The sequence below is a fragment of the Eumetopias jubatus genome, unplaced genomic scaffold (genome assembly GCF_037043125.1).
Source record: "Eumetopias jubatus isolate StellerSeaLion01/CBP00866 unplaced genomic scaffold, mEumJub1_p1.0 scaffold_7, whole genome shotgun sequence".
Classification (NCBI taxonomy): Eukaryota; Metazoa; Chordata; class Mammalia; order Carnivora; family Otariidae; genus Eumetopias; species Eumetopias jubatus.
The window spans coordinates 59,044,224-59,058,414 of NW_028274813.1; the positions used below are offsets into that span (position 1 = coordinate 59,044,224).

General features: G+C 37.0%; 1 protein-coding gene across 1 annotated transcript in view; it reads right to left on the reverse strand.

Moving 5' to 3' along the window:
* Positions 1-14,191, reverse strand: part of TTC6 (tetratricopeptide repeat domain 6) — a 192,799-nt gene that overhangs the window by 47,062 nt on the left and 131,546 nt on the right. Inside the window, exons 14-17 of the mRNA XM_088025049.1 lie at positions 9,525-9,661; positions 6,452-6,621; positions 3,584-3,704; positions 2,037-2,187 (exon numbers count right to left, since the gene is read on the reverse strand). Coding sequence (XP_087881175.1) covers positions 2,037-2,187; positions 3,584-3,704; positions 6,452-6,621; positions 9,525-9,661 — 579 coding nt within the window. The remainder of the gene's footprint in view (positions 1-2,036; positions 2,188-3,583; positions 3,705-6,451; positions 6,622-9,524; positions 9,662-14,191) is intronic.

The window sequence follows — 14,191 nt, forward strand, 5'->3', positions numbered from 1 at the left end:
GAGGAGAATGCACAGAACTAATATGTGCACAGAAGTAGGCAGTAGCTGTTGAAATGTACAAGCGGGTCGGAGGAAACAGTGGGTGGAGTCAAAAGAAGGAACCCAAAAATCGGGAGTTTGAAATGTGTTTAAATAAATTTGAGAAGTTCTGTGGAACTTCCGTGCTTCTCAAGCTGACCCTGCTCTGCTTGGTGTAATTAATAAACCATCTAGCCTTATTATGTCTGCATTGTTCCACCTGTTCCAATAGCCATACATTGAGGAAACCCCACTTGGAAAAGATGGAGGCTCACTGTCTGATCTTTATAAGCCGTCCTGGGTGGGACTTCTCCAGGCAGCCTTAGATTAGATGCACTCTGGAGGCTGAACCCACATAGTAGCCATATGCATTCTTCTATATACAAACACAGGGTTTGATCTGCAATTGTTTTATTTACATGGGATCGTTATTGTACACACTTAACACTCCTTTCTGAATCTTGCTTTTCTTATTCAACAATATCTCATGGAAATCCCTCTAAGTTGACGGTATTGTTCTAAGCACTATTTTTATTGACTAAATAATATTCTGTGGTGTGAATACAGCACAATTTATTCAACCATTACCACGTAGAGACTTTTTCCTCCTCAGAATAATAAGACTTTGAATAGATGTCCTTATATCCTGATACCATGCTGGTGCTTTGGGTTTAAGTGTGCCCAGAGGGAGTTCCAACTTCCCCAGAAGCTGTCAGCTCAATCAACATGGAGTTAAGCAAAAGGACCACACACCACAAATATGTCCATCCCTTCCCCAACAGTAGTCAAGAGCAAACTTTCCCTGGGGACAATACTAAGTCTGCCCTGGGTCTTCTACCTCCATTATCAGGGAGGGAAGGACTTTGTGTGGGACTCTAGTCACACTGGGTCCTGAGATGTGGACAATGGAGAGGACCCTCTAACCAACCAACTCTCAGTGGACAAGCAGTGTGAGCAAGAAATAAACCTTTGTTATTTTATTACAGTGATTTTTTAAGTGTTTTGGAGTTTTGGGGGGATGTGTGTGTGCATGTGTTAGTGTATGTATGTGTTTAACCATAGCACAGACTAGACTATCCTGACTGAAACCAGTGTGACAAGAGGACTTAATAGAGGACAAGAGTGGAAAGGTAATAAGGAGCCAATTCCTGTGGCTCTTGTAGGCCTTTGGCTTTTGCCGGATTTGGCTTTGATTCTGAGTGCAAGGGAAGCTATTAAAGGGTTGGGCAAAGTGAAATAATCTGACTTATGTTTTAACAGGATCATTATAGCTGCTGTGTTGAAAATCCATCAAAAAGTAGTAAAGAACAGAAGCAAGAAGACCAAGAGTTCCCTGCAATAGTCCCGGTGAGGAATGTCAGTGTCTTGGACAGGATGATTAGTGGTGGAGTGGTAAACAGGGATATCTATCTTGAAAGGTAGAAACAACAGTAGTGTTTATCTCTGAAAAGTCAGATTTGGTTGGAATCAGGGAGGACTTTTACTATTTATTGCATTGTTTGACTTCATAACACTAAAGATAAATTACATTTTTTAATTTAAATAACTTATAAAATTTAAACAAAATTTAAAGGTAAGTGTGAATGAGTAGAATCTCATTATATGCATGGATCCCATTCTACAAACCCACCTGCGCACTGTAAACATACACACACGCACAGTCAAAACCAAACGTTAACAGTAGTTGTCTCTAGAGAATAAAATTATGGATGGTTTTCAACTTATTTGCATACATATATTACATGAAATAAATATATATTGTTTTTGGAATACAGAAAAAGGTTATTATTTTTTTAAAAATAAAAGACAAAAATTCATGCCTTATAAAGTAGAGGCTTTATACATAGGTAATTATAGTTAGCTACACCTACTTAATATTTATTGCTTGAAAATGCATTAGTCTCTATAATTAACTGAAAACAAATACATTAATATACTAAAATTATATTGAACAGGTGGATATCCAGAAAATTAAAACTTTTTTTTAAAAAAAATCAAGGTTTTCAAGACTTAAATACCTTCTGATAGGTTTCTGCTCGACAAATATAGCTTTGAATATATAAAGGATCAAGTCTAATAGCCTCAGAAAAATGCCAAGTGGCTTCAAAGTAGTTATCCAAGTACAGCAGATGTATGAGGCCAATATTTATGTAAGCCAAAATAACAGTTCTAAAAAAATGAGAAAGCAAAATCTTGTTAGACATTTTAATTATTCCAAATGTTTTCCAATTTTGTATGAACCTAGTGAAATACATACATCAATATATATCAGGGTTTTTTTTAATGTTTTACTAAAGCAAAGTAAATCAATTAACTATTCTCTATTAAAAATTATAAACACTTTCATAAAATCCTTTAGTAGAGAATCAACATTTGTAGAGTCTATGCTAGGAACAGAATTCCGGAAGTCCCCAGGCAATACTTTACTCTTCCTTGACCTAATCTTGACTTATCTTGAATTACAAGCTTAGTTTTTCTCAATTTAAAAGTTTTCACTTCAGGCTATGTTGCATTTGCCCTGAGTAACAGAGAAACAGTAATATTCCCAAAGCCTGGAGTTAAAAATCCTTTCCATGTAGGTATAACCCAGCTTCTTTTCTATGTCAAATAACTGTATTTTTTCCTCTCTTACAATCAAAACATTCTCAATATAGAAATGGTCTTAGAAATTACTTTGTCTGATGCCTCTATTTCAAAATGAGAAAGACTACATATCCCATAGCCCAGCTTTATTAGAAGCCTGGACCCTTTGCCTAAAAGACATCAAAGTTCGTGCTGCCCATTTTTTGGCTTTTTTGCAACTGAAACTCTTTTCCTTCCCTTCCTGGCTCAAAAATACCCAAAAGAAAACTACTGTGGCCATTTTGGAGCCATTCTCCATGTCTTTCCTGAGTCAAGCTTAAAGTTTACCTTATATAAGCTAGGTAAACAGTCTGCTGGTTGGCATGGAATTGGCATGCTTTGTTACTTTTTTGACACCTTTCATTTTAATGAATGCTTCATTGAAAAGAAAGGAAATTAATTCTGTGTTTTAGAGCTGAGGTTTCTGACTAGTGTGTGCAACTTTCAGTCTTTGTTTCTTACTGAACCTATGTTCTAATGGAATTGGTTTTTTTCTTTGGCTTTACTATGCTAAATGGAGTTAGAGGTTCTAAACAGAGAATTTCTTCCTATTGAGTCATATGTGTTGTGCATAGCAAAAACAAGCAGAATATTTTCTCATTATTTTAAAAGTTGGTGACAGTTTTTCATGAAGTTAACTTCAAAAAGCCCTAACCTGGGCATCCCCACACTGCTGTAAATAATTTTATGTTGTTATCTGCGGATTGGACTCCTCTCAAATGCATTCAAACTCTAAAATTTGCAAAAGGAATAAGCCGATGTTGGACACAGGTCTTATTTTAGAAGTAGTCTTATTTTCAGAAGTAGTATTCTGTTTCTAAGATGGCTTTACAATTATCTCATTTTACAAGGTTATTAATGATGTGGGGAAAGGACTTTTTCTTTCATTTTTTTCTCTACTTTATACAAAAGTGAAATCAATACGACTATAAGGAAAACATACCTTTCTAGAGAAATAACAGTTTCAAAGTCACAGATTGCCAGCAACCAAAGTTTTAGATCTGCATAGAGTATGCCCCGATGTAGAAAACAACCAAGATTCTCATAGCCATCATTTATGAGAACTTAAAAATAAAAAATATATAGTTTATTCAGGTTCTGAACAAAAATATCTGAATTATATTTTAGTCTTCACCCTTCCTATCACTTATTCTTCAATTTTAATATTTTATAAAACAGGTCTGTGATGAGTGTACTTATTTGATGAGTAAGAAATAGCGTTCACATAAGAAATGTATGTGTTATAAGTAACAATGTGACTATCAAGTTTCAAAAACTCATTAAAACTGGAAGAAATCCTGGTGGTAATCTAGGATAGTCCACTCACTTTGTAGATGAAGAGATTAAGGTACAAAGGCACACAGGCATGTTGCAAGTCAATGGCAAAGATGGAATCTAACCTCTGATTCACTTCATTGGATGGCAGTCAGAAGGGCACCCTTGCCCTTGATGGCCTGTTAATTATCAGGAGGGCATTGCTATTGGCCGCAAAACAGGCTGTGGTACAACTCCAGACTGGGGCAGATGGCAGAGATCAGGATACTACTCATCAACGAGGGAAGGGCAGCTCAAAGAGGCTACTCCAAGGCCAGCAGAACTTGGAGTTAAGGCAGGTAACTCGTCTATGCTTGTCCCAAATAATAGGAGTATGGGGCAAAAAGAATCCTCTCTCCGTTCTCCAGGTGTGTGTCTCTCATCTGTAACTGGTCTAGAGGTCATCTCATGTCTCTTCACTTATGAATTTTCCCTTCACTTTCAAAAGCATGTTAGTGAATTATATGGGTTTTCCACATTTGATCCATGTCTTCTAAGCTTCTCAGGCCCATTCTGGCTAAGAAGGGAAAGTTTTGCCAAAAATGAGCATAATGCTCACAGTCTGGGACACAAATATTCACAGTTCTAGACTTTGGGAAGTATATCTAGTGTAAGCAATGATCATATAGATTAAATAAATAATCACATGAAGGCAATCTGACTGCTCCATTCACAGTATGATTGGCTAGCAAAGAGCAAGTCAGCTGCAGTTTTGGTGGCTCATCTAGGAAAATAAAAAAGTTCTTCCTAAGGAAAAAAAATATTAGAATTACTTCACTTCTCTGTGCCTCCATTTCTTCATCAGGGATGAAAATAATACCTAACTCATAGCATTATTCTGCATATTAATTGAGACACTCCATATACAGCATTTAGAATAGTGTTTGGCAAGTAGTAAAATGCCCAGTAAATGTTATATATTATTATTACTTGGAAAAATATCTTAAGGGTCCTTTTTGATTGTGGAAGATAAAACTCTTTAGGCTAGCTTATAGAAAAGGATTAAAGTCAAAAATCAAGCTGCTCTGCTCTGAATAGTTAAATAATAGGGATTTTGTATTGTTGTGATAGTCTAGAAAAGAGGGGGTGAGGAGTCAACAACTTAGAGAAGAGAGAAGTGTGAGAAAGAGACTTTTAGAGATGACTGAAGAGAAAGGAACTTGGCCAGATGGCAGATGGACAGGGCTGACAGACAGAAATATACTTCAAGAAATAGGGGTGTGCTTGACCTTCAAATTTAAATGTCTCTGCTAAATGTATCCTTTGAACCCCAAGGTGTTCATGAACAGTAAACACAAGAATTGTGTGGATGAGGGCGCCTGGGTGGCTCAGATGGTTAAGCGTCTGCCTTCGGCTCAGGTCATGATCCCAGCGTCCTGGGATCGAGTCCCGCATCAGGCTCCCTCCTCCTTGGGAGCCTGCTTCTCCCTCCGCTTCTCTCTCTCTCTCTCTCTCTGTCTCTCATGAATGAATGAATGAATGAATGAATGAATAAATAAATAAATAAAAATAAGATTAAAAAAAGAATTGTGTGGATGAGCAAAAATGAAGAATTAATCAGGGAGCAGAAATTAGATGGAAAGATTATACGAGAAAGAAAAATTTAACTTAGTCCTGCCTTCCAAAAATCCTTAGAAATAGAAGAGAGAGCACCAGACTCCTCTCAGCACATAAAATGGCTTTGAGTTATTTTATTTGAATATTCATGGGAAGGGTGGCCTCAGAAGGCAATCATCTTATATTGCCTTCCCTGAGGAGCTGTGCAATTCTCTTTATAAGAGTCTAGTTGTCTCTTAATCTCTAGATACTGCCTCATCAAGAATGATGAAATTCTAGCACTTTGTACCCAGGGGAACACAGCCATGTTTGGAATGCTGGTCTCTGGCTAGAATTATCCAATCACAATGGGCTAATTTATTCAGCTGGGAACTGTTTACTGAGAACTTACTCTATGCCCAGAATTTTGTGGGGCATATTTATATACCAAGAATACATTGCTATAGGGTAAAGTGGAAATGGTTACTTTTAGCTACTGGCATCCTATCACTAAGGATTCTCAAAGCTCATTTTTAGTGTAAGGGTTAAAAAAACTTTGAAATTGACTAATCAGTGGGCTAGACCTATGGAATAGGACACAGCCCACCAGGAAAATTCACTGCACGCTGACTAGAAAATAGGCCTGGATTTCCAGAAATAACCTCAGAATTCAATATATAGAAAGAAATTTCTTTGAGATGATACTCTCCCATTGCCAAAGTTACACACACATTAAGTACAAACACATTCACATTCACTAAAATGGCATACAGGAACACTTTTAGCTAAACCATTGTAGCTTGTAAATATATATGAAAATATATATATATTAATATATAACTATATATAACTACATAAAAATATACATAGTATATTAATCATCGCATATTAATAGTACATTCTATGAAAGTGAACTGCTGAACTTCAAATTCTTATATATGTGCAGCTGGAGGTGAAGTACCTGAAACGCTATAATCCTGTAGTGCTCTAAAAGGGCTACTCTTTCTAAATAAGCAGGCTCTATAATACAAAGCTAACCAGTTATTAGGATCTAAGTGAATTGCAACAGAAAAATCTTGAGTTGCTTGCTTATAAAATTGCCGTTTAAAATATGCTCTTCCTCTGTATGTCCTGGAAATAGAAAAAAAATCACTTTAATATATATTGCAAGATGCACATTTTCTCTTTTTGGTAAACATTCACAACTAATTTTGTATTTGAATAACAATTTGTGATTATTTCCACTTGCTTCCCAAAAAAGTTTAGTGATGATGCTAATAGCAAAAAAAAAAGAATTTTTATAAATAATCAATTATACTTTATTGTACATATAATTATATGCTTATTAATAATGTGCTTAGTAACTATATAATATTTCTTGCACCTATCAGAGAGGTGTGTCAAAAAAGTAAATATGAGATTTACTTATTTTTATTATTTGAGTACCAAAATGTTAGACTTTAATTTGTATAACATTGTTCTCTAGAAAAACCAAATAACCCATTTTGAAGGAAATGGGCATCAGTGAGTGGAGTTGTTAGATTTTTCCCTGGCACTGAAGATACACCCAAATAAATAGGAGGCTGCTTTACATGGATGAAATGTATTTCATCACTTGTGTGATTGGATTTTATCTCTGTTAACTTCTGACTCCAATTTTGAAATTATCATTGACCTAATCAATTCCTGAAAATTCTATTTTCAGTCATTTAATAATGTAAAGCAAATCAAATCAAATAAACAATTAAGGAAAAACAGGAAATAGATTACCTGCTGTGAAGAAGTTAAATCCAGTTTGGTGCGGTGGGGGGAGGGGGGTAGGAGATAAAGAGATGTTCAAGAAAGTTATATCATGAAACCAATGATAATTTGGAGAAAAGAGTGCAGCCAGTATGTTGGCAGACAGGTTTAACAGAGGTCTTTCAAAAGCACTAAGCATCTAGAGGGGCACCTGGGTGGCTCAGTCAGTTAAGCGTCTGACTTCAGCTCAGATCCTATCTCCCATTGAGCCTCAAGAGGGAACCAACACCCAGCTCAGCAGGGAGTCTGCTTGTACCTCTCCCTCTCCCCCTCCCCTTGCTCATGTTCTCTTTCTCTCTCTCAAATAAACAAAATCTTAAAAAAAAAAAAAGGCACTAAACATCCTGAAACCCAGGATATTTTATCCTGCAGCAAAATGTTTTTTTGCCCCATCTTTAAGAGATGTCTTATTTATTTTCTAATGAATACAAGGATTTTATATTTATTTTTACTTCTGTTTGCTACAAATAATCCTAATATTTTTCAGCATATACATAATTCTGAACTTAAAATTTACAGAATAAACCTTCAGCAATATTTTTGTAAGATGCCATTAAGTCATGTCAATTCTTCAAACACACTGACTTTTACATCCTTTCCTTATTTTGTTTCCATTGCCTCATACTTCAGATCCTCATCAACTCACACCTGTGCCGCTATTTTACTTCATTCCTAGCTCTAGAGTAATAAGATTTATCAACAGGTAATAAAGATCTCTTTTCTCAAAAATTTTCAACAAACCTCTATTTGACAATGGAAGGAAGCCAAATTCTATACAGTCTTCCATAAGATAGCACCATCTTACAATATCTTGAATTAATCTTCTTGTTCTTCTCCAACTAATTTGATGCTGTTTGGTGCAAGAGTTCTAGCACCACAGTTAGCCAAGTTGTGAGTACAAAGGAAAAGTTCTTGAAGGAAATTAAAAGTGCTACTCCAGTGAACATTATGAACGATAAGAAAGTGAAACACCTTATTGCTGATATGGAGAAAGTTGAGTGGTCTGGATAGAAAACCAAACCAGCCACATTCCCTTAAGCTAAAACTAATCAAGGGCAGGGCCCTCACTCTCTTCAATTCTGTGAAGGCTGAGAGAGGTGGGAAGCTGCAGAAGAAAAATTTAAAGCTAGCAGAGGTCAGTTCATGTGGTTTAAGGAAAGAAGCTGTCTTCATAACATCAAAGTGCAAGGTGACTAGACATAAAAAGAATATCACCATATTATTCTACTTAAATAAAGTTTAAAAAACGGGCAAAATTAAACTAAGAGTGTTTAGAAACACATACTTACGCGATGAAACCATAAAGAACTACAAGGAAGTGATTAAAATAGAAACCAGGACCGTGGTTACCCTCTGGGGGAGGCAAAGGCACAAAGGGGTCTCTAGGGTGCTGGAAATGTTTCTTGACCTGGTAATAGTTACACGGGTATTTACATTGTGATAAGTCATTAAGTTGTACATTTGTACACTTTTCTGGATGCATGTTTCATTTTAGTATAAAAAATTCCAATATTGAACAAATTGTGAGTGAAAAAATGAGCAGGTATGACTGTATACACATTTTAAATCTCTTCAAAACAAAACTTAGATTTAAAAAAAAGCAACAGGGGTGCCTGGGTGGTCAGTCATTAAGCATCTGCCTTCAGCTCAGGTCATGATCCCAGGGTCCTGGGATGGAGCCCCACATTGGGCTTCCTGATCCGCGGGAACCCTGCTTCTCCCTCTCCCACTCCCCGTTTGTGTTCCCTCTCTCGCTGTTTCTCTCTGTCAAATAAATAAATAAAATCTTTTAAAAGAAATTAAGAAAAAAAAGAAAAGCAACAAAATGAGGACTGCATTATGCACCACAAGGTTGGAAAAACAAAGTTTATTATTGAAGTTATAATATGATATTACAGAAGTCTACATAAATAGTTCTCTCTGCTCAGTGAATACAAAGAATATGAAAAGAAATTTAAAGAAAAAAATATAGGTCAATATTTTAAAAATTGATAATGTAACTAGCATTTAGGAAATACAAATGAAACCACTCTAAATTGCCACTTTATGCCTATTAAATTAAATTACCCACTACTGTTAGGATATAGTTAAAGATTTTCATTCACTGGTAGCAGTGAAAATTGATTTCACTATTTCTAAAGAGCTGTCTGATGTATTTCAAGCAATTTTCTTTCCTGGGAATGAACTTTTAAAAAAATAATAATTTCAAAAATCACATCTAAAATAATTCTTACCTGGCTTGAGAATTTTGGGGATCTATATTTAACAGAGCTGTAAAATCTTGTATGGCTGAAATCCAGTTTTCATTTTCATAGTGAAACATCCCACGTTTCAATAATGCATCTGTTCTTTTGGGATCATAAAAAATACACTACATGGGGGGTAGAAGGGAGGCACAAAAACATAGCACATTATAAAAAAACAAAAAACACAAGAAAAGTATATAATCTCATAGCAAATTAAATGTACTGCAACTACATTTTTAAACTTCAGATTACATAAAAGCAAACTACTTTAAGATGCCTAACATTCAAATTTGCATTTAAAGACCACGTCTTTAGAGGTGCCTTGGTGGCACAGTCTGTTAAGCATTTGACTCTTGGTTTCAGCTCAGCTCATGATCTGAGGGTTGTGAGATCCAGCCCAAGTGGGGCGCTCATTCGCTCACTCTCTCTCTCTCTCTCAAATAAATAAATAAATTTTTAAAGACCATGTCTTTAGGAAGAACATTTATCATCAAATTCTAAAAAGGGGAGGTTTTCTGAGGGAGAAAAAAAAAAAACAGCATATATAAGAAGCCAAGGCTTTTGCCCACTGAACTTTTTACTGATTAATCTTCTTTGGAGTGCGTGGGTGACTCCATCAGTTAAGCGTCTGACTCTTGATTTCGGCTCAGGTCATGATCTCAGGGTCATAGGATCAAGCCCCGAGTCGGGCTCCACACTCAGTACAGAGTCTGCTTAACATTCTCTCTCTCCCTCTCCCTCTGCCCCTCCCCCTGCTCTCTTGCATTATCTCTCTCTCTCTCTCTCTCTCAAATAAATAAATAAAATCTTTTAAAAAACAAGATATGATAGATCACAGCATTTATCCTAATTAAAGATGACACATATTAGACACATCAAGGCTGATTCAATCAAATCAAATATGTATTAATCTAGTCCCTAAAATGGTGAAAAGAAATGAATTGGTACTGGTTTATTCATTTCACATTGACATACAAGGCAAGAGCAAACAGACTAAATCATCGTGTCCTCCGTTGTAAACTTCTTGCCTATTGACAGTGGGGGTGAAAAAGTGAAGCACAAGGACTACTGAGTATTTTTAAAACAGGAAGGGGAAAAAATAACTAAAGATTTTGAAGCTTGTTTGACCTCAAGTGGCTGCATTAGTCAATGCATGGAGGAAATGAACAGGAATAGATAATCTAATGATTTCAATATTTTCAAAAGAGATTTTTGGTCACTTCTAAATTAGAAGTGATCAAAACTTACGATCTTCTCCTGAAGCAAAAGAATGTCAAGTATGTGGTTAACCATCATGGATTAAGAAACAGGGCAGTTGGCTGTTTCCTTTGCTGTGCAGAAGCTTTTCATCTTGATGAAGTCCTAAAGTTCATTTTTGCTTTTGTTTCACTAGCTTTGGATATGTATCTTGAAAGAAGTTGCTGTGGCTGATGTCAAAGAAGTTACTGCCTATGGTCTCCTCTAGGATTTCAATGGATTCCTGTCTCACATTGAGGTCTTACATCCATTTAGAGTTTATCTTTGTGTATGGTGTTAGAGAATGGTAGAGTTTCATACTTCTGCATGTGGCTGTCCAATTTTCCCAGCACCATTTATTGAAGAGACTGTCTTTTTTCCATTGCATATTTTTTCCTGCTTTGTCGAAGATTAGTTGACCATAGAGTTGAGGGTCCATATCTGGGCAAAACAAAGAGGCAACCCACAGAATGTGAGAAGATATTTGCAAATGACACTACAGATAAAGGGCCGGTATCCAAGATCTATAAAGAACTTCTCAAGCTCAACACCCAAAAAACAAATAATCAAGTCAAAAAATGGGCAGAAGACATGAACAGACACTTCTCCAAAGAACACATACAAATGGCTAACAGACACATGAAAAAATGTTCATCATCATTAGCCATCAGGGAAATTCAAATCAAAACTGCACTGAGATACCACCTTACACCCGTTAAAATTGAGAAGGCAAGAAACAACAAATGTTGGAGAGCTTGTGGAGAAAGGGAAACCCTCTTACACTGTTGGTGGGAATGCAAGTTGGTACAGCCCCTTTGGAACACAGTGTGGAGGTACCTCAGAAAATTAAAAATAGAGCTACCCTATGACCTAGCAATTGCACTACTGGATATTTACCCCAAAGACATAGATGTAGTGAAAAGAATGGCCGTATGCACCCCAATGTTCATAGCAGCAATGTCCACAATAGCCAAACTCTGGAAAGAGCTGAGATTCCCTTCAACAGATGAATGGATAAAGAAGATGTGGTCCATATATACAATGGAATATCACTCAGCCATCAGAAAGGATGAATACCCAACTCTTACACCAACACGGATGGGACTGGAGGGGATTATGCTAAGTGAAATAAATCAAGCAGAGAAAGTCAATTACCATATGGTTTCACTTACTTGTGGAACATAGGAATAGCATGGAGAACATTAGGAGAAGGAAGGGAAAAATGAAGGGGGGGAAATTGGAGGGAGAAATGAACCATGAGAGACTATGGACTCTGAGAAACAAACTGAGGGTTCTAGAGGGGCGGGGGGTGGGGGATGGGTCAGCCTGGTGATGGGTATTAAAGAGGGCACGTACTGAATGGAGCACTGGGTGTTATGCACAAACAATGAATCATGGATCACTACATCAAAAACTAATGATGTAATGTATGGTGATTAACATAACATAATACAATAAAAAAAAACTAATGATGTATGGTGACTAACATAACATAATAAAGTTAAAAAAAAAGAAACAGGGCAGTTGGGAACATGGAAAAGCTAAATTATTTCAATAACTTTTAAATACTCAATTGTACTACAAACTAGAATTTAGAGCGAAGTCGGGAGATGAAGATTACAATTCTGCTGCAATGAGGGGAATATTTTGCCTGACGCTAGCCTCAAAGTACAGTTCAGCTAAAAGTTTACTTCTTCAAGGGAATTCCCTGATATTCCCCAATATAAATATATAATTAAATTCTCTTAACACCCCCATCATCTTTATTTCCTTCATGGCACTCATCATAAATTTTAACTATGCATTTATGTATGTATTTATTTCTTTAATATCTGTCCTTTTAACTATAGGCTCCATGTAGCAAGAAACATGTATTTTTTATTATGTTATGTTAGTCACCATACATTACATCATTAGTTTTGATGTAGTGTTCCATGATTCATTGTTTGTGCATAACACCCAGTGCTCCCTGCAGTACGTGCCCTCCTTCATACCCATCACCAGGCTGACCCATCCCCAACCCCCTCCCCTCTGAAACCCTCAGTTTGTTCCAGGGTCCAGAGTCTCTCATGGTTCATCTCTCCCTCCAATTTCCCACCCCCTTTCATTTTTCCCTTCCTTCTCCTAACGCCCTCCGTGCTATTCCTTATGTTCCACAAATAAGTGAAACCATATAATTGCCTTTCTTTTTTTTTTTTAAGATTTTATTTATTTATTTATTTGACAGAGAGAGACCCAGCAAGAGAGGGAACGCAAGCAGGGGGAGTGGGAGAGGGAGAAGCAGGCTTTCCGCCGAGCAGGGAGCCCGATGTGGGGCTCAATCCCAGGACCCTGGGACCATGACCTGAGCCGAAGGCAGACGCTTAACGACTGAGCCACCCAGGCGCCCCAATAATTGTCTTTCTCTGCTTATTTCACTCAGCATAATCTCCTCCAGTTCCATCCATGTCAATGCAAATGGTGGGTATTCATCCTTCCTGAATGCTGAGTAATATTCCATTGTATATATATGGACCACATCTTCTTTACCCATTCATGTGTTGAAGGGCATCTCAGCTCCTTCCACAGTTTGGCTATTGTGGCATTGCTGCTATGAACATTGGGGTGCATGTGGCCCTTCTTTTCACTACATCTGTATCTTTGGGATAAATACCCAGTAGTGCAATTGCTGGGTCATAGGGTAGCTCCATTTTTTAACTTTTTGAGGAACCTCCATACTGTTTTCCAGAGTGGCTATACCAGCTTGCATTCCCACCAACAGTGTAAGAGGGTCCCCCTTTCTCCACAACCTCTCCAACACTTGTTGTTTCTTGCCTTGTCAATTTTTTCCATTCTAACTGGTGTAAGGTGGTATCGCAATGTGGTTTTGATTTGAATTTCCCTGATGGCTAATGATGTTGAACATTTTTTCATGTGTCTGTTAGCCATTCCTGTGTGTTCTTTGGAGAAGTGTCTGTTCATGTCTTCTGTCCGTTTTTTGACTTGATTATTTGTTTTTTGGGTATTGAGTTTGAGAAGTTCTTTGTAGATCTTAGATACCAGCCCTTTATTTGTAGTGTTATTTGCGAATATCTTCTCCCATTCCATGGGTTGCCTCTTTGTTTTGTTGACTGTTTCCTTTGCTGTGCAGAAGCTTTTTATCTTGAAGTCCCAAAAGTTCATTTTCACTTTTGTTTCCCTTGCCTTTGGAGACGGGTCTTGAAAGAAGTTGCTGTGGCCAATGTCGAAGAGGTTACTGCCTATGTTCCCCTCTAGGATTTTGATGGATTCCTGTCTCACACCGAGGTCTTTCATCCACTTAGAGTTTATCTTTGTGTATGGTGTACGAGAATGGTCAAGTTTCAGTCCTCTGTATATAGCTGTCCAATTTTCCCAGCACAATTTATTGAAGAGACTGTCTTTTTTTCCCTTGCATATTT